Here is a 20,968-nt window from a genome sequence, read left to right as displayed (position 1 = left end):
ACCTGTTTCCACATTCTCGGTTTCAACTTCTTGTTCTTCTGCCACATCTTGCATCATATAAGTCTCATCATCATAAACCAGAACCTGGGCTGCATAGCCCTGCTCTAATCTGGCACTTGGAACTGGCTCCACAATCACTGCTGGATATTCAGAAACCTTTTCACTTTCCTATAAGAGCAAATTTAAAAAACAATCAACCTCTTCATTCACAAATTCTAGATTCACTTATAAATCCTTGAGTTCATATAGTCTCAAGGAGTCCACACGTTTCATGTTTTATAAATATGAATGTAAAAACTAAAACAAGGGATGAAAAGGGCTAACTTTAATAATCTTTTCAAGTCTCAAAAAGTGAGACATACATTAAACATTTTAAATAATCAGGGCTTTAGGATTAAGATGGCAAATTAAAAACATGCATATATTTTCACTCTCATGAAAGCCCACTAAAATGCAATAAAAAAACTTTAGACATAAACTGATAAGAAGAGATAAGAGCAACAAAAGAGAAGAGATAAGAGCAACAAAATCTTGGAAGACTGAAAGTGGATGGATGAATATTATTAAGTGGTTTAGCAGACCCAGGAAAGCCAAATCATAGCCTGGCAGCAAAAAAATAAATGAGACACAACACACTTTACACTGGAGAATCCACAGAAGGCAATACCAATTACTTCTGGAAATAGAGGAGCAGCAGGTGGTGGAGAAAGAAGGGGGAGGGAGGGGATTAAAACAAGGAAGATTCCATTAAAGTTGTTTGAAAAGCACTTTTTATTCCTAGACCTCCTCCCTCTTCCATGATGCTAGGCAACCGGCCCTTCCCCACCTCAGCAGAAGACTGGAGAGTTACTTTCTGGAGAGAGAAAAACAAGAGCATCTTTGAGGTATACAGGCACATTTGCTAATATCAGTACTGTACCAAAAAAGAGTTTCCAATTAACTTTTCAGTCCTTCAATTTTAATCATGAGCAGACAACCGAGTATTATCTGGGCATTCTGTCATCCAAGGAAAAGCTGCTGACACAAAGCATATCATATACATGCATACACACATATGTATTTATATTCCTCAAAGAGATAACAGAAGACATATCTATAAAACAAGAAGAGAATACAATTTAATAAAGAACGTTAAAAAATAAAGAGTTCTTAGAAATTAAAAACACAATAGCTGAAATGAAGAAACAGTGGCTTGGAGGATAAAACTGAAGCAGTCTTCCAGGAACCAGAAAAAAAGATACAGGAGAGAAAAGAGGACACTATTCAAAACTAGTACAGGAGGTCCAATATCAAATAATAGAAGTTCCAGAAAGAGAAAACGGGGGGTTGAGGGGGAGGTTGGAAAGAAATGAAGGAATTCCAGAAAAATTTCCAGACTCAAAGGATATGAGCTGCCCATTTAAAAGGACCTACCAAGTGTTCAGTATAAACAAATTAAGGATGAGACCTACACTGAGGCACACCATGGTGAAATGTCACAATACTGAGCACAAAAAGATTCTATACAATTCTTGAAAGAAAATACAGGTCACAAACAAAGAATCAGAACTCAGACTTCAGTCATCTCAACAGTCATACTGGAAGGAAGAGGACACTGGGGCCATTTCTTCAAAATTATAAAGGAAAATTATTTCCAACCTGCAATTCTTCATCCAAATCATCTTATCAAAGAAGAATAAAGACATTTTCTCAGACATGAAAGATTTCAAAACATTTATCTTCTATGTATCTTTTCTCAAGAAGCAACTGGAGAGTGTATTCCATTTTTTTAAAAAGTATATTTTTAATAAAGACAACAACTTAGGATACCCAACAAGGGAGAGAGACAATGGTAATCTTAGGAGGAATGGACTGTGAAGAGATTACAAGATGCCAGATGTCCCCTGGATTTAAAGGGTAACTAGTTCAATTGGAGCAATGTGACCCCTGATACAGCATGAGAAACTGTCATCATCAAGATAACCACTGACATTGTTCCTAAAGGCAGAATGCCCAGATAAGCCTATTCTAGATATTTACTCATATTTGGCTTGCCTTAATGTACCTACTCACTCCACCTTGCCTTGCTACCTGCTCAGCTAAGAACACTCCTTTTCACCTCCCAGATGTGTTCCGCTTTGATCTGTCTTAAGTGTTGGAAGACCACAAAGAGCTTAGAAACCAAAAATAAAGAACAACACTCTTTCCACGTGACCAGATACCTGCTGAACAAACCTGCAATACTAGGTCCATACTGGACACTGCCAGATACCTAACCAAGACAGCCCTGTGTTTCCAAAATAACTCATTATATTGCTTACAGATTACTCAAGTAGAAACCCTTGAAGCTCAGTGAAACTGATGCCAGGCTAGTCAGTCTGTTTCCTGGAAGCCTTCATCTAACTATGGTAGTGCTGCCTTTCCTAATTCAGCTTAGTACAACTATTCATTGTTTCAAAGTAAACAATGTGTTGTTTAGGAATATATCCACAAACAATAAAACTATAAAGAAAAGTAAAGGAATGAGAACACATAAGTCAAGATAATGGCACCTCTGGAGACAGGGGTGGGGATATAAGGTGGGGCACACTTAAGTATTCTCAAATACTGGTAATTTCTATTTTTTAACCGGAGTGATAGGTTACACATCCTCTTACTATTCTTAAATTGAAATATATATATATATTTTTTATATACTCTTCATTTTGTATGAAACATTGCATAACATTTTAAGATAAATTACAGAGATACAGTGAATTTTAAAAAAGAAAGTACATGTTGAATATTAACATTGAATTTGCTATTCTGTATAAGGCAAAAAATGTGAGTCAAACTTTTTAATGTTAAAAAAAAAATCTTTCCCACAAACTGGATGTACTGACAATGGACTCTTCATGCTTCTTGATCAGCTTTATAACTACAGCCTACAGGCAGCACCGCCTAGCTATACAACAGCTGTTAATGAGAAGCATGGGATACAGAAAGAGTGATGAGGTCTCCACTCATCAGAAACTCAGAAAGCAACATTATAAGCACCTTTGAACTAGTATTGGTCCAAGCAATGAATATTTTCTTTATATATAACCCAAGAAATTTTTAACTTTTTATTCTTTTAAAATCTAACAGTATATTTAATAATAACATTAATCTGAGATTATTTTTTATTGTGAATTCCCCACTCCCACTGTACCAGTAGGAAATAAATCTAATTTGCTGAACTATGAAATACTTGATGACTAGAATTCTGTATAAGGCCAATTCCTTTATCTATACTCTCCTCCCCACCAACAAGGATTCTCCTCCCAACTCTTCTATCTCATACATCTTAGGTGGGTTTCATCCTATTTTAATATTTCTGTGGTTCCTTGCCTTTAACCATAAAAAAGCAAAACTTTTTTATTAAAAAAATTCAACTCCTCTTTCTTTCAAATGAACTCTAGATCTTTGCTTCTTAAGCCTGTATACAATTCTCAAAAAGATAATCCAACTCCTTGACTCTCTATCTACATATACTTATATTCTAGTCTACCACCTCACTGAAACTATTCTCTCAAAATGTCAATAAGGATCAAATTCTCTTTCAGTTTTCATCCTCCTTTACCTTTTGTGCAGACTCTAATACACTGACCATCACCTCATTTAAAAAATTCTTTCATCGTTTTTGTTCCCTTTCTACCACTCTGCTTTTAAGCATCTCCTGACTCTTTTTCTATTCCCAGTGACTTAAATACAGCCACATTACTAAGGTTCTATGCTCGGCATCTCCTTTCTTTTTACTCTATACTCTCTTCCCAGGCATGTCCACCCATTTTTATGGTTTCAAACAACAACTCTAAACTAATTATTACTAAATATTTGTCTTCCACTCTGACTCATGTCCTGAACTCCAGAACCAAATTTTAAACTACCAACCAAACATCACTACAAGAATATTCAGCCAATACTTCAAACTTAACGTGCCTAAATGGAATAAATTATCAACATCTCTCCCTGTTCCCCCAACCCTTTGTTCTTCCTTAAACCTCAATTTATTCACACTCAATAAAGAGGTTATAAGAATATTCATACTTCACAAAGGCCCTTAAAAATCAAATATCACAAAGTACTTAGCACAGTGTCTAGCACAGAAGTACTCAATTAGTGAAATCTATCATTATATTGTAACAGTCACAGTATTCAAACCTACTACTTGCTCCCAACTTTGGAGGACATTTTTTCACACTACAATCAGAATTATTTATATTACTTCTCTGTACAAAAAGCTTTCACGAGTCCCCTTTTGTCTAAAAGGAAAGGTGAACATACTTAAGTGTTTTTTTTAGCACTCTGAGAAATATAACTCTCAACCTAGCTGTTAAGGGTTGAATTGTGTCCTTCAAAAGATGTTGAGATCCTGACCTCCAAAATCTGTGAATCTGAGCTGATATGGAAATAGAGCCTTTGCAGATGATCCAGTTAAAATGAGATCATTAGGATGAGCCCTAATCCAATATGACTGTGTCTTTATAAAAAGGGGAAATCTGGACACAGAAAGACACATACGGTGGGAAGATACTGTAAAGACACAGGGAGAACAACATCCACAAGCCAAAGAACACCTGAAACTACCAAAAGCTAGGAGAGAAGCATGGAAGAGATTCTCTCCCCCAGCTCTCAGAACCAACCCTGTCAAAGCTTGATTTCAAACTTCTAGTCTCCAGAACTGATACAGTAAACATCTACTGTTTAAGCCATCAGTTTATGGTACTTTATTACAGCAGCCCCAATAAACTAATATACCACTTTTGTAGCCTTTTTTCCTACATTACATCTCTCAGCTGTCTGATTATTTGCTTTGCTCCTATTTCTCAAAAGTAAAAGCTTCCCTGACTTTTGCTTGTGTTCATTTTGTAGCCTGAAATTACCTTCCATTGCTTGTACAAATCTTTTTCACTCACTAAGGGCCAAGTTCCAGGAGTCTTCTATAATCCCCCAATCTGAGTCAATTTTCCCATCCCAAGTACTTCTAGAACAAGTTGTTTGACTATAATTACCACTGTGCATTATCCTGTATTATAATTACCTGTTTACATAGCCAACTCCTTGACAAGACAGTAAGATGATTGGGAGCAAGAGTCCACATCTTAGTCAATTTTTATATCCTCCTCAACAACATGCACTTCATATAAACTGAATTGGCATTTAAGTATTTGTAGCTTGGTTCAAAGAATGATAAAGCTTAATGAATTTTAATATTAACATATATTCATAAATTCAACATTTGCTAATCTATGATGGCAAGTAACTTCATGAGTTTTTTTCCTGTCAAATGATAGGGACCAGAGGCTACTGCATACAGATAGGCAGATAATTACTGCTTTGTGCTGTACAGAGGAGTTAGCTATTTTCACTGGAGAAAGGGTGGAAAATAAAAGAATTAGGAGTCTTTGTTTTATAATAATATAGTAAAAACTTACACAACTTCTAGGTCATTTTATTCAGGATCACCATACTCTTGCTCAAGTCTTCAAAATATGCAATAATTAAAATGCATGAAATCTAGATTCAGCAGGTCTTGGTACAACCTACCTAGTTCTCCATAAGAGAAGGTTGTCACACTTAGCAAATAAAAACACAAGATACCCAGTTAAATTTAAATTTCAGATAAATAATAAATAATAAGTATAAGAATGCCCATGCAATATTTGGGACATACTTAGAAAGTTATTTGTTGTTTATCTGAAATTCAAATTTAACTGGACAGCCTATATTTTATCTGGCAATCCTACCATAAGCACTTGTAGTACTCAGAAACTTCCTTTCAAGGAGAGCAATGCTTAAAGAGGCAAGACAAACGCAATACGGCAGTGTTCACCTATGAAATACTTTTATAATGCACTCAAGTCACTGCTCTCCAGATACCAAGTTTCCAAAGACAAATATACCATAAAATGGCTGAAGGCAGTGATACTGTAATCCTTTTATCACTCTATGTTAGAAATACACTGAAAGACATGAAATTCAGGAATACATTAAAAATATAGACTTTTGTTTCTCATTTTTTCTTTTGTGATAGAGTAAGGTCACCTTCAAAGCCTTACCAAAAATGAAACAGAGTGTGGTAGGCACTGGAGGACTAATCGCCCCCCAACTGTTTACCCCCAGAAGCTGTTTCAAATAAATATGTCACTAAAATAAAAACAGTGTGCTTGCTAAGCACAGTTTTAAGACAAGTTCCCTAACCAAGATGTTCATAATGAAAAGAAGGAAAATATATTCATCAGAAATGGACTGAATATTTATGCATTTTTTTCATTTTAAAATAACAAATGAACAATGACAAAAAAAAAACAAAAACACCCAAACAAACCCTTAAAGTATATAGGAGTAATTTAAAAAGAAATACCATTTGCATAATAGAAAACTTGTTGGATAATCTATCTCAACAGATAAATCTTACTTATTTTTAATCAACTTTACCTAGGTATATTTATATAAATGAAATGTATCCATTTTAAGTATACAGTTCTATGGATTTCCACAAATGTAGACATCCTTGTAACTAGCACCACAATCAAGAAACAGAATACTCCTATCACCCCAGGATGCTCCCTTGTACCCCCTAAACCAGTCAAATTCTCACAGCCACCATCATATCACTACCTACTCCCCCACCATCCACCTACATGAGCAACCACCAATCTCTTTATTCCTATAAGTATACCTTTTCTAAAATTTCATATATATGAATTCAGCAGGTTGTGCTCTTTCGTATCTGAGTTCTTTAAAGTAGCAAAATCCTAAGATTTATACAAGCCGTTGCATGCATCTGTAGTTCATTTCTTTGTATTGCTGAGAATTCCACTATATGGATAGACTTGTCTTTATATGGCTGTAAATGCTCCTATTAACGTCCTGCTATCCTCCTCCCTTCCTTTCCACTCCATATTTACCTACAAATCAGATTACCAGATCATATGGTAATTGTACATTTAATTTTAAAAGAAATGTCAAATTATTTTCCAAAGTGGTTACATTCCCACTAGCAATGTATGAGAGTTCCAGTTGTTCTACATCCTCCCCAAACATGCTATCACTCTGCAATTTTTGCCATTCTGTGTAAGCATACAAGTATCTCCTTGAGTTTTGACTTTGCATTTCCCTGATGGCTAATAATGGGCATTTTTAAGTGTGTTCATCAGCCATTCACATATTTATCTGTTCAAATTTCTTTCCCATTTTAATGGATTATCTCTAACTTATTATTATATATAATCCAAATATAAGTCCTTTTATATATTCTGAATATAGGTATATGTATTATAAATTTTTTTTTCCAATCTTTGGTTTGCCTTTCCATTTTCTTAATGGGTTGTTTTTTAAAGAGTAGAAGCTTTTAATTTAAATGAAGTTCAATTCATTTTTTCTTTTAAAGCTCATGTTTTTTGTGTTCAATTACCTATTTTAAGGTTGAGAAAATACTGTTTTTTTCCAAAAATTTCGTTTGAACATTTAATTCTATAATCAATTTTGAGTTAGTCATTGTGTACAATGTGAGAAAGGATCACAGTTCATTTATTTGCTTATGAATATCCACTTGTTCCACCGTCATCTATTAAAAACTCTATCCTTTCTCCACTGAATTACATTCACACCGTTATCGAAAATCAATCAGATTTATGTGGGTCTGTGATTTCCACTAAACTACAAGTCTGTCAGTATACTAACACCACACTGTCTCAATTACTGGATCTTTATAGTAAGTCTTTAAAACAGGTGAGCCCTCCAACTTTGCTCTTAGCACCATAAGTCTTCCAATCCATACACGTGGTATATCTCTTCATTTATTCAGGTCTTTAATTCATTGCTTTAATTCATTGCTGATTTATTCAGTGCTTTGTAGTTTTCCATGTACAGATTGCTTATTTCATTAAACTTAACCTTTTGGTATTTTGCTGCTATTAAATAGTCTTGCTTTTTAAATTTCATTTTCAATTGCATTTTCCTAGAATATGTAAATACAATGATTTTTACATATTCCCCTATCCTACATTTATTTTTTAGTTCTAACAGTTGTGTAGATGTCTTAGTAATTTCTATGCACACAATTATATCATTTAGAAATAAAGACAGTTTTATTTCTTATTTTCCAATCTGTAAGTCTTTTATTTCTCTTGCCCTGTAGCAACGCTGCCAGTGTGATGTTGAATAGAAGTGGTTACAGCAGACATCCTTGCTTTGCTATCAACCTTAAAGGGAAAACATTTAGCCTTTCACCAGTAAGTGTGATGCTGACGTGGGTTTTTCAAATGACGCACTTACCAAGTTGAGGAAGTTGCCCTTTATTACTAGTTTAGGGAATCTGTATAATAGGTTTTGAAGTTTGGCAAATGTGCTTTCTATGGCTACTGAAAGGATCACATGATTTTTGCTTTTTCCTTTGTTAATATGGTGAATTACAATGATTGATTTAACCTACCTTCTTGGGATAAATAAACCCCAGTTGAGACATATGATCCCTTTTATATGCTGCTGGATTTGACTGCTAGTATCTTATCAAGAATGTTTCTTTTCTATGTTCATGAATATTGGTTTGTAGTTTTCTTTTCCTTATTTTTTCACATGTTTTTTTCTGTTCTCTCCTCTCATTCTGAGACTCCAATTACATTATGTCAGACAACTTGATATTGTGCCACAGGAAACCAAGTCTCTATTCTTTTTTTTTCCCCCAGTTTTTCTGTGTGCTTCATAATGTAGTTTTTATTACCCACTTCAAATTCACTTGTCTTTTCTTCTGCAATACCTATTTTTAATCCTATGCAGTGAATTTTTCTTTTCAGATCGTATATATTTCATGTCTAAAAGTTTTATTGGGGGGGAGGTTATAGCTCAAATGGTAGAGTGCATGCTTAGCATGCATGAGGTCCTGAGTTCAATCTCATTATTTCCTCTAAGAATAAATAAATAAGTAAATCTAATTAAATCCTCCCCTCTGAAAAAAAGTTTCATTTTGTTCTTTTGTATCTTTTATGCCTCTACTCTCAGGTTCATGCTTTCTTTTAAGTTCTTGAGCATATTTATAACAGCTCTCTTGAAATCTAATTTCATCATATTATTTGTATTTCTATTTTCACTGACAATTTTTTTCTCCAAGTTACATAATGATTGTATTATTCCTGCTTCCTTGCATTTAACATGAATGGGTATTACATACGTAAATTTTACATTGTTGGGTACAATTTACACATTGTTGTCTTATTTTAATAATGTTTATTATGACAGTTATATTATGGATCAGCTTTCAAAGTCTATTTTCAAAACTTTCTAGAGCAAGTTTGGACTACCCTTTATTCTAGGGCTAGTTTAGCTCTACTGTAAGACAAGTCCCCTCTGGAGTCTCTACTGAATGCCCTGGACACTTAACAAGGACTCTCTAACTGGCTGGAACTCTAATACGTCCCAGCCCTGGGTGAACTCTGTAGATTATTTTCTGTAAATTATTGAGTTTATACCTTTCTGGTCATTCTTTGCCTGGCTTCTTAGAATTTCACACTACACTTGGGCAGCTCTTTTAACTAAAGACTATGGGACTCCAAGGCTGAGTTTTTTATATTCTTTCTCTGACCAGCTTCTTCCTCTCAAATACTCTTGAGTCCTCAAAGTGGTTCCATTAGCCTCTCCAATTCCAAAGTCTGTTTCCTCAATTCAGTGAGACCATGACACTCTGCTTGGATTCCTCCTTCTCTCACTGTGGTTCAGAAAGGGCTCCAAGAAATAAGTCAGTACAGTCACTTCTCTTTCCTCAGGAAGCACAGTCTTGTGCTGCCCATTGTCCAACTGTCTTGGTCCATTCGTGCTGCTGTAACAAAATACCAGACTACAAGGCCCTCTTCCAGGTCAGATTTCTTGTTGAATCCTCACATGGTAGAAGGGGCAAGGGATCTCTCTGAAGCCTTTTATAAAAGCACTAATCCCATTCATAAGGGTTCCTCCCTCATGACCTAATTCCTCCCAAAGGCCCTATTACTTGACACCATCATCTTTGGAGATTAGGATTCAACATATGAATTTTGAAGGGTCACAAACCTTCAGACCATAGCACCAATGTTTCCAAACTATGGTTTCATATGTTTTGTTCGTTTTCCTAGTTATTTACAGTGGGAGTATAAATCTGGTCTCAGTTACTCCATCACAATCGAAAGTGAAAGAATTCCCAATCTTATTTGTCTGGAAGAAGATGCCCTCTAAAACTTCCATTCATTTTGTTTTTGAAAATAATACTTAAATCCTTTTTCATTTTTTTCTGCATTAATTCCCCATTTCTATGAGACCTACTTACATTTCCTATTCAAAAGCTGCTCTGGCTATTCCTACATGTTTACTCTTCCATACAATCTTTAGGCCAATATAATCAGTTTGCCCCAAACTTGCCCTAATATTTGATAGAGATAGAATTAAATATATGGATTAATTGGAGGAAATTGACATCTTCCACAATATTGACCCTCCCCATTTCTCTTATTCAAGTACAAAGTTTATCTTTGTTTATTAAAGTCTACTTCAGTATCATTAATTTTCTTCAAACAAGTCCTACATATTTTTTACATGTATTCCTCACTACCTTATATTTTTTGTTAATTTTCTGAAAGAGATCCTATTTTCCATGATCTCTTCTAACCAGTTTTCTTACGAAAGAAAGTTAAATATTTTAAATGTTAATTTTGTACTCAAACTCTTATTAATTCTAATGGCTTTTCATGGATTCCTTTTGGTTTTCCCAGGTAGAGAATCATATTATCTGCAAACAATAATTTGGTCTTCTTCATAATATTTACATATTTTATCTTGCATGATTACAGAAAAATATTAAATAATAGTAATGGCAGTGCCCAATCTGACCTTCTTTTCAATTTTAAAGGAAATTCTCCAGTCATTCACCAGTAAACAGGGTTCTGGCTTGATTTGTAACAGTTTTTTTTTTAAATAATGTTAAGGAAATATACATCCAAATTTATATTACTTAAGTTTTTATCAGGACAGACACTGAATTTCATAAAATCCTATTTCATTAAGTATTTTATCCCTACTAACATATCATATGTCATATTAGTAGGAACATGTATTACATTAATGGTTTTCTTAATATTGAATTATCTTTGTGTATCTAAATCCTATTTGGTAAATGGATTTTTTAATATATGACAACATTTTATAAATTTATTACTATTTTATGATTTTTGTATTTACAATCCTTAGTAAGATTGTAGTTTACTCTTTTAGGTATCTTTGTCAGAAATACAATTTTTCTAATTTTATAAAATGCATTACTTTTATAATAAGGAATAAAATTATAAAAAATAAAGCCTAAAAATCACTAATGGACTCTCCAAATGCCCACCACTTTTTAAATATTTATTTTTTCCTTCAGATTCTGGAGCTATGGTAATAAACTCCTGACAGGTCACTTTTTTCCACCCCACCCTACATTTTATAGTATAGGTATTATAGGTATGTATTATAAATTTATTCCTAAATAGTTACTTTTAGACAAAATTCTCTTTCAAATACCACTATCCCCAAAACTCCCTTTGAAAATTAGAAGGTATTTCAGATACTAGTGGTTTTCTTCCTTCTAGGAATTCTCTTCCCCAAATGTTTCTATAGCCCAACCCCTTACTTTATTTAGATCTAAACTAAAATGCCACCTCTTCAGAGAAGCCTTCTCTGTCCACCCTAATTAAAATATCCCTACTATCTCTCCACTCATCTCCAGCCCTGATTTATTCTTCATAGCCATTCTGAAATACTTTATCCCCAGTGTCTAGAGAAATATCTGACACACAGTAAACGGTCAATTAATATTTGTTGCAGGAAGAAATGAAAGAGGGTAACCACATGGTATAATTTGAAGAAAAAGTCCTCAAGAATAGTTTCCTCCTTTCTGGTGCCACACTACCTAAAATTCCTGTGACCACCTTATAAGGCTACCAAATAAATCATTAGTCAATAATGCTTTAGTAAAATTATTTCACTTATCAGATTCTTTCTTCCAAAATAATCAGTTTTTCAAGCCATGAACTCTTAGGGTTGCATACAAATGAAGGAAAATATAGAATCTTCCAGAAACAAACTGTTACACTCTTTTTTCCCATAATAGCAGTATCCAATCAGCACAAGGTAAATATACTCTGCCTACTGTTCGTAGCAGCTCCCTCTACAGAATTAAAAACCGAAAGAGTAAAACCATGGGACAAAAGAGAAAGCACTTGAAGAAGCAATCATTGGTCTGGGTGATGTAGGAGGCAATGGAAGTCCCCTAAAGTCCCTCATTTCTTTGGTGAATCATACCTGGAAGTGATCATGCAGAAAGTGAATCTTTAAGGAAAAAGTAGAAATCGATTGAGAATAAAGCATGTCCTTTAGCTGTGGGCTTCTCTTAATGGACTTTGAACCAGTTTTAGATTCAAATACAACAGGAACATTTAAGTTATCAAGCCTATTGAAAACAAAGGAAAAGTACCTTCACTTTATCCCCTTCCCACTGAATTTACCATAGCCATCTTTGAAGACTGAACAGACACCAAGCAAGCAAGAAAAAGAATCCAAACTCCAGAACACAAAACCTGACGTCCTAACTCATTTCTCAGCCGTGTCACTATACCACTGTGTTGGTACTAAGTACCAGTAACAGCAGTGTCTTTCAAAGAATACAGAAAAAATAGGTTTTTTAAGTACAACAAACTCTCCATCTTCCCATCTTATCTCTGACCAAATATTTGTCCATTATTGTGCAGCATTATTATATTTTAATTTAGATTCTTCCCAATATTCAGTCTTCACTGAATGGTGGGAACAGAAGCCAGGCCCTGTGGAAGTCCATATATTTCTGGTACTGTTATTTTTCTACTCCCATCTCTTATTCTTTACTGTTCTCAATAACAAGAAAATAACCAAATATGCTAATGATGTAAAATTCTTCAAGTAAAAAATTTCAAAAACTGAATTTCTTTTCTGATTTATAAATTACCTAAATTCTTAAGTATATAATATATGATTAAAATATGATGAATTTCCAGGCTGAATTAGATGTAAAAACAAAGATAACAATTAAAGGAGATACAAAATTCTAAATGAAAATGAATGAGGGGCGGGTATAGCTCAGTAGTAGAGTGCATGCTCAGCACGACAAGTTTCTGGGTTCAATCCCCAGTACCACCATTAAAAATAAGTAAATAAATAAAACATAAATTAAAATGAATCTTATTTAGTTATTTAGGTACAGCATATAACTATGCACTCTAAAATCCCAAACAACAGATTTTATCAAGATTTTCAATCTCTCTCTCAACTAATACTACCACGCTCTTTCTTTCAATATTTTCCTCCTGGTTCAATCCAATCAATATATGCATGTTCCAACAACTCAAGCAACTCAGACCCAGCAATACCTTCCCTCAACCTTCTATTACCTATGTATAGTAATAAACCTCATGGACACATGACATACATGTACAGTTTCATGCACTGTACATTTCTACTCTCAAATACCTGTTTCCCATTAAATTCAAAATTACTTCATGCATTGACTTCTATGAATAAAACAGAAATGAAATATATTAGATGCCTAACCTCTTGATTTTCTACTCCATTGCTGGAAAGCTCCAAAATAGAACCTCCACTGTGAACCACTGCTGATGTCATTGTTTATTCCCTGAGGAAGCTTCAAACGCTATTAATCAATGTAATTAAAGGTTCATGGATGATTGCCAGTATTACAGGTTTGCATTATCATGTTTTAAAAGTCAACAGAAGTGGAGTAGAGTAGATATCCAGAAATCCAGTCTTCTAAAGATGATTAACCAGAAAGCCTAAAAAAGGGAAGAATTTGAAAAGTTATTAAAACTACACAAGGAGGATATAAAACAACATATTTTGCAATCTAATTTTTAACATTTTTGTAAACTAAGAAAAAGAAGATAGGCCTATACAGCCCTGCGTCAAAAGAGGGCACTAATGAGCATTCTGCTTAGAACTGTCAAGTTCTTGAACAATTTGAAATAAGATTACAATCTGAAATAATGTTCTGTTGCACATGAATGACCTTATTATATTTATATTCTAAGACATAAAATGTTGTAACCTTCTCTCTTGATGAAGATATACTGTTATTCCTGAAATATTTTGGTAAAAATTCCTGACATTTAAACAATTTTTTATGCACTGAAAACATTAAATGTGCTGGACAGTGACAACTTCTAAAATCATTCGTCTCTAACAAATTAGAAGATTTATTGGTTTGTAAATATTTCATTCTTCTTTGGCTCATTTGGTTTGTTTATTTGAATAATTAATTAGAATTCTCTTTTGGTTATGGTAGCAATCATTTTGTGTTCACATTTTGAATATTCTATAAGGTCTGTAAAACAGATTAATTTGAGTTATACTTTCAAAAACAGTAGTTTGAAAATAAGGTAGTAAAATGACTTAGAATGCCTTTCATATTACTTTATCACTCTTTCCTCAATTTTTTTGCCATTGGTTCAAAATGCAATGTAGCAAGTGAATTCAGTAAACGTAATTCAAGCTTTTCCCCCAGTAGAGATGAGTGTCATTATGTACATCATCTAGATTTATACATTAGATTATTTCTAGAAAGTTACACTTTATTTTATTTTGTGTATGTTAAATATTTCATAGAGAAATTAGAGATTTATTTCTAATAGTATTTTTTAATATAAAAATTAAAGAATGTAGAAGATGTAAGTATATTTAAAGAGAAAAGAATATACATTTCTAATTAATCATTCCATTAATACTGTGTCTTATATTAAGTTTGAACACTGGTACCATACAGATATAGAAATAAAATAATACAGAATTTTCATAAACTGCTATAATAAAAAGAAATACCTGGGGAAAAGAGCAGAAATTTCACCTCACTATCTAAGACACATCAGTACTACTAGTCTCTTTTTGATCTTATCAACAGAAAATGGGATAAGATGTATTTGGATCTTAAGAATGAAAATTAAGAAAAATCCACAATCCCATCACACTAAAGCTCACTATTATCATATTAGGAAACAACTATTTTCAATTTCTGATTTCTAATCATATAGATAATAATAGCAGAAATAAATTTTACTTACAGTTTGAATGTTAAGTAGTCTAAGCATCTTTCACTATTTTCACAACTTGGCAAGAGCTAAAATATAGACCAGCAGTTCTCTGGAACTACTAGTGGGGGGAAAAAGATAGTATTAATATAATTCTATTAAAAAATATTTTGCCCAAAGTAGGTGTGATTCAGACAGTATACACTTATTACAACAAACCATCTCCAAAGCTTGATGGCACACATTATGTAATGAACATATAAAGAAATTATTCCTAGGCTATTGAGGAATCAGCAGCTTTTTTCAAACTTGAAATTTTAAGTCACTACTAAATAACAATTACTGAGTAAGGACAGAGCCCAAGACATATAGCCCATGCCCCATATTATGGGTTATATTTCAATCAACCAACAGGATTTTAACAAGTGGCTGCAGGCATAACCCCAGAACCCCAGGAGTATAAAATCAAGTTTAAAAAGACTAACCCAAACAACTATTATAAAACAATATTAATGATATATTATTGCCTGTTAACTCTCCTGCTACTCAACTTTCTGCCCTCTCACCCTCCAAACTTGGCATCCATATACATCCAGACCTCCTAAGCCTCTTCAAATAGCCCTCCACCTTTCTAAAGCTAATCTGTTGACCTATGCACTGAATCTAAGGTCTTGTTCCATCAATTATTCCCTCTTTTCCCTTAATTCTCTTACTTAACATTGAGTCTTTTCCCTCAACATCTAAACATTTACAGATTCTCTCATCTTAAACATGACTCCTCCATGATCCTGCATACATACCCCTTCAGCTTACTGCTCTAGTTCCTTCCTTTATTGGGTAAGACTCTACAAAAAAAATCTTTCATATGCTGTCTCCACTTCCTAATTTCTCAGGTACTCCTTCTATGGAAGTTAGGCATCCATCACCACCAACTGAAATTTTTACTAAATTCTTCTTATCAAATCCAATGGATACATTTCTGTCTTCATAGGACTTAACATCTCTGAAGCATTTGACAGCGCTGATCACTCCCTCCTTGAAACTCTATCTTCAAATTTATCTTCTCCCTCGCTAGCTACTCCTTTTCAATTCCCTCTTGGAGGCCCACTCCTAATTTTCAAGGAACTTGAAGAGTACAAATGTAAGCCCATATACTGTATGTCTAAATAGTTTAAAATTATAAACCAACCTAACAAAGCAGTAAATTATTATTCTATCCTCCTATCTTGACATACACAGTTTTATAACAACCTAAAAGGCAAAGTTCTGATTTGGAATTCTAAGACTCAAGCTCTACAGGGGCACATGGGCGGACCATACCACCACCCCACCCTGCCCCTTTTTCTTGTCCCACCTTTAGCTCCATTCCATGCTACAAGGAACCTCATATACATGCATGTGGACATCCCAGACAACATGTCCAAGCTCTGGCCATAGGACCGCAAACAGCTGCCACTTGGCTATCCTCTAGGCCTATGAAAGCCCATACACATGCTACAGTCAAGAGAGGAGAGAATCAAAGAGTAGACCTGTGAAAAGCCACGTGGACAGGAATTCTGGGATTCAAACACTCATAGCTCAATCTAGAAATGGGTACCAGATGGACTAGTTCCCTTAGCCCCTCAAAATCCTTATCCTATCAGGAGGGCTATGGTTAGAGGAAGGCTAAACGAGGACCTATAAAGCACAAGGCCCAGAGAAAGGTTCTCGCTTGGGTAAGTCTAAGGACAGTGTTACTCTCTGGTCAACTCTTACCCATGTGGGTGTTTCCAGGATCCCATCCCTAGTCCTCTTCTGACTCTTTACACTCTTCTAAGCTTTCTCATGTACTGCCATGGCTTCCCTCAAATCTCTCTTTCAGTCTAATTTATGGGCTCCAGTTTGTCTACTAGACACTTTCTTGCCTCTACTTCCTTGTGAAACTATATAGAGTATAAATAAGTAGTAAGCATCTATTCCAGGATATCCCAAGGACTCCATTAATTAAATCAGTCACTTCACAAATATTAACTGAGCACCTTTTACATACTAGTTTTCAGTTGCTAGAGATACAGTGGTGAATAAAGCAAAAGTCTTTGTTCTTGTGGATCTTATATTCCACTAGGGTGAGATGAAAATAAGCAAAATATGTATAGCACACATATAGATGGTGATGAAGGCTAAGGAGAGTGAACCAAAAGGAGAGAATATTCAGCAAGGAAGAGGGTTTCAATTTCAAACTGAGTAGTAAGAGAAGAATTCACTGAAAAAGTGACATGAGTGAGAAATGAAAAAAAAGAATGAGTTGTGCCAATGACTAGGGAAAGAGACCTCCAGCCAAAGGAAAGAGAAAATTCAAGATCGTAAGAGGGAATACTCCTGACTAGTTCAAGGATCAGCAAGGAGGCCAATATGGCTGGAGTGAAGTGAGCAAGAAGAAGAAAGAAGATGATGACAGAGAGGTAAGAGGAGGGGATCATGTAGGCCCTCTGTGAGGACTTTTACCCCAGGGAAAAGGAGAGGTTTATGCAGAGAGATGACCTCTTCATTATAAGGATCATTCAGATGTTGGATTGAGAATACACAAGGGGACAAGCACAGAAGCAGAGAGATCAGTTTGGAAGCTACTATAAAGATTAGGTGAGTGGGGAGGGTATCATTCAAGTGGTAGAGCGCATGCTTGGCATGCATGAGGTCCTGGGTTCAATCCTCAGTACCTTCTCCAAAAATAAGTAAACCTCCCAACCCACCCCCCAAAAAATTAAGTGATAGTGGCTAGTACTGAGTGGTAGGTTCTGCAGAGAGTGAATAGTGGTCAACTTTCGGGGAAAATTTTTTTCAGGTAAAATGGGCAAAATTTGATAGCAAACTGGATGTGGGGTGTGAATGAAAGAGTCAAGAATGAATCCAGAGAAATCAGTCAGAGTATCCGGACTAGTCATTAAATGGGATCAATAAAAGTGTGAGAGAAAGTCCAGTATGTCCCAAACTAAACTTTTTCTCTGCTATCTCCCCCAAAGTATGCTTCTATTATGTTTAGCTCAGTAAACTACCCTATCACCCACACAAGTTGCCTAAAACAGACGCTAAAGTCATCTGCAACTCCTTCCTCCATCAACACCATCATACTCTTCTCTCTTGACCCTTTCTCTATAATCTCATATCCTCTGCCTTGCTTGAGGTCGTTATTACCATTTCTCTGTATTATTGTTAAGAGCCTCAGAATTTGCCTATTTATCTCTAATCCTCCCTCCCTTCCATTCCATCTACAGCTGCATTATCAGAGTGATCCCAGATAGAATAATGTCAGGCCCCTCTCAAAATTCTTCAGTAGTTCATCATCAACTGCAAGATGAAATCTCAACCTCTTTGCAAGCACACTGATTTTAGGAGGAACAAGCAAGGGGTCTAGGTCTATTTTTCAGAAGTTATAAAATGTTCGTTCTGATATGCTCAGGTATGGAAGTCACAAATCTAATCCACACTCACTTGTCTGGCCCATTTTCCCTTATTCCCTCCATCTAAGTTTATACCACAGTTGTTTACAATTGTCTAAATTTTTCTCTCTCTTTTCTTGATTTCCTTACCCTGTTTGCCCATTTGGCCAATCCCTAGCTGTTTTACAGGTCTCAACTCTAAAGCAACCTCATCTCCAAAGGGCTCAATGTCATTTTCTATAATTCTCTTCCCCTAATCCACACTATACACCTCCTTTGTTTCCAGCAAATCATTCACTTGCCACCTCCTATCAACCATATCATGGCCAATATCTATGCCTTTCTTTCAGTGCTCTCTAAACTATTGCTTCTCCTTACCATCTTAATCTTAATTCCTACTGCTTTCCCAATGCACCAAATTATAAATATCTGTGTGTCCAGTTTCTAAAAATCCGTGGTTTATACCACTGAAAACAGTGCCCTTCATACAGGATACACAGTAACGATGTGATGAATACAAGAATAAACAAACATGTTCCAATCAGACAAATATTATCACTGTTCACTACAAAGACCATGCTCATTTCCATGCCTATTCTTTGCTGGTTCCCTTCTCTCACTAGGAATGCCCTCTTTCTTGGTTTTCAAATTCCACTTGTCCCTCATGGACAACTTTTTCCCTATAATAACATCACCTCTTTCCTCTTTCTTACTATACCAGGTCTTTCAATAAGATTTATTTAGCACTTACTACATACCAAATACAGCACTATGCCAGGAACACAAAAATGAAGTGAAGACTCAGCCTTCAAACAGCTTAGAGTCTAGTAAGGAGAAACACATAGAAACAATTACAATAATATAAATGCTATAAAGGAAACTACAGAGTACAGTGGAAATATTTTAAAAAGGAACACCTAAGTCAGCCCTGGGGAGTGGGTATGTTCTAGAAAGACTTCAGAAAGGAAACACCATTTGGTCTAAGACTAGAATAAGGGGTAAAAATTGGTATAACAATAAGAGAAGCAACTAAAATAAGAGGACTGAAAAAAAAAACCTCTGAGAAATGATAGCAAACCTAAGTATCACTCAGAAGTAAATTCAGCTCAGATTATAATTTAGTTGCCCAGAATACAGATCATACTGTCATTAAAAAAGTTTATGTGCATGATTTTATTTGTACAAAGTACAAAAACAAGGAAAACTCCATCTATGATATTAGAAATAAGATACTATATCACAAAAGGCTACTTATCACTAACATATAAGCGATGCTTAAAATAGAGAACAAATCCAAGAGAAAAATATGAAAAATACACAAACACACAATTCACAAGAACAGATATAAAAATAGCCCTTAAACATATGAAAAGATGTTCAAATTTACTCACAGAAAAATGCAAATATTAAAAAACAGATTCCTTTCCTCAGATTGGTGAAAATTAAAATACACAACATTATATTCTGTTGGTAAAACATCTATACATTGCTGGTGGGAATGCAAACTGATACAACACTTTGAGAGGGGAACTTGGCAGTATCTAACAAAACTACATCTGTAGCTACCTTTTTAAAAACAGCTTTACTGAGATATAACTCACATATAATACAGTTCACCAACTTAAAGCATATAATTCAATGGTTTTTAGTATATTAATGAAGTCGGGCAAACATCATCACAATCTAATTTTAGAACATTTTTAGCACCCTCTCCCCCTCAAAAAAACTCATGGCCATTAGCAATCACTCCCCATCCTTCCCCAACCCTTAGTCCTTGGCAACCACTCATCTACTTTCTATCTCTAGAGATTTGCTTGTTCTGGCCATTTCATATAAAGAGAATTTTATAACATATAGTCTTTTGTGACTGGCTTCTTTCACTTAGTACGTTTTCAATATTGATCTATGCGTAACATGTATTAGTATTTCAATTCTTTTTAATGTTGAATAATATTCCATTGCATAGATATACCACATTTTACTTATCTGTTCATCAGCTGATGCAAATTTGAGTTGTTTCCCCTTTTTCACTATTATAAATAATTTTGGTATAAAAATTCATGTAAAAGTTTTTGTGTGGACATATGTTTTCTTTTTCTCTTAGGTATATACCTAGGAGTGGAATTCCTGGAACATATAGTAATTCTAGGCTTAAGATTTTAAGAAAATGCCAAACTACATCATCTTACATTCTCATCAGCAGTGTACAGAGGTTCTAATTTCTCCACATCCTCATCAACACATGTTGTAGGTAATCTGTTATGCAGCAATAGATAATTAATACATCATCTTGGTAGATGCAATAAAAATCACTTGGTAAATTTAATAATTAAAATAAAAAAGCAGCCAAGACAAGCAGTGGCAAAATATTTAGAACTTTCTCCTTGATGCTGGGAAAAGAACATATACATCTACAATTACCACTTCAATTCAAAACCACACTGGCAATCCTGACCAGTAGAGTTTGATGAAGAAAAA

The 20,968-nt window shown here is 34.7% G+C and overlaps 1 protein-coding gene across 8 annotated transcripts in view; it reads right to left on the bottom strand.

The window, feature by feature from the left end:
• The window catches only part of ELF2 (E74 like ETS transcription factor 2), an 82,687-nt gene that overhangs the window by 47,403 nt on the left and 14,316 nt on the right, over positions 1 to 20,968 (bottom strand). For 4 of the 8 annotated variants that reach the window (XM_031465795.2, XM_031465824.2, XM_031465819.2 and 1 more), the window contains exons 2-4: positions 15,108 to 15,195; positions 13,588 to 13,826; positions 3 to 168 (exon numbers count right to left, since the gene is read on the bottom strand). In XM_031465795.2, the coding sequence (XP_031321655.1) occupies positions 3 to 168; positions 13,588 to 13,659 (238 nt within the window). In that variant the 5' untranslated portion in view covers positions 13,660 to 13,826; positions 15,108 to 15,195. Of the gene's footprint in view, positions 1 to 2; positions 169 to 13,587; positions 13,827 to 15,107; positions 15,196 to 20,968 lie in introns of those variants that run through there. The other 4 variants (XM_064494803.1, XM_064494881.1, XM_010977703.3 and 1 more) reach the window with 1 other exon arrangement.

Source organism: Camelus dromedarius, chromosome 1, assembly GCF_036321535.1.
Source record: "Camelus dromedarius isolate mCamDro1 chromosome 1, mCamDro1.pat, whole genome shotgun sequence".
Taxonomy (NCBI): Eukaryota; Metazoa; Chordata; class Mammalia; order Artiodactyla; family Camelidae; genus Camelus; species Camelus dromedarius.
This window is presented reverse-complemented; position numbering and strand designations above follow the sequence as displayed.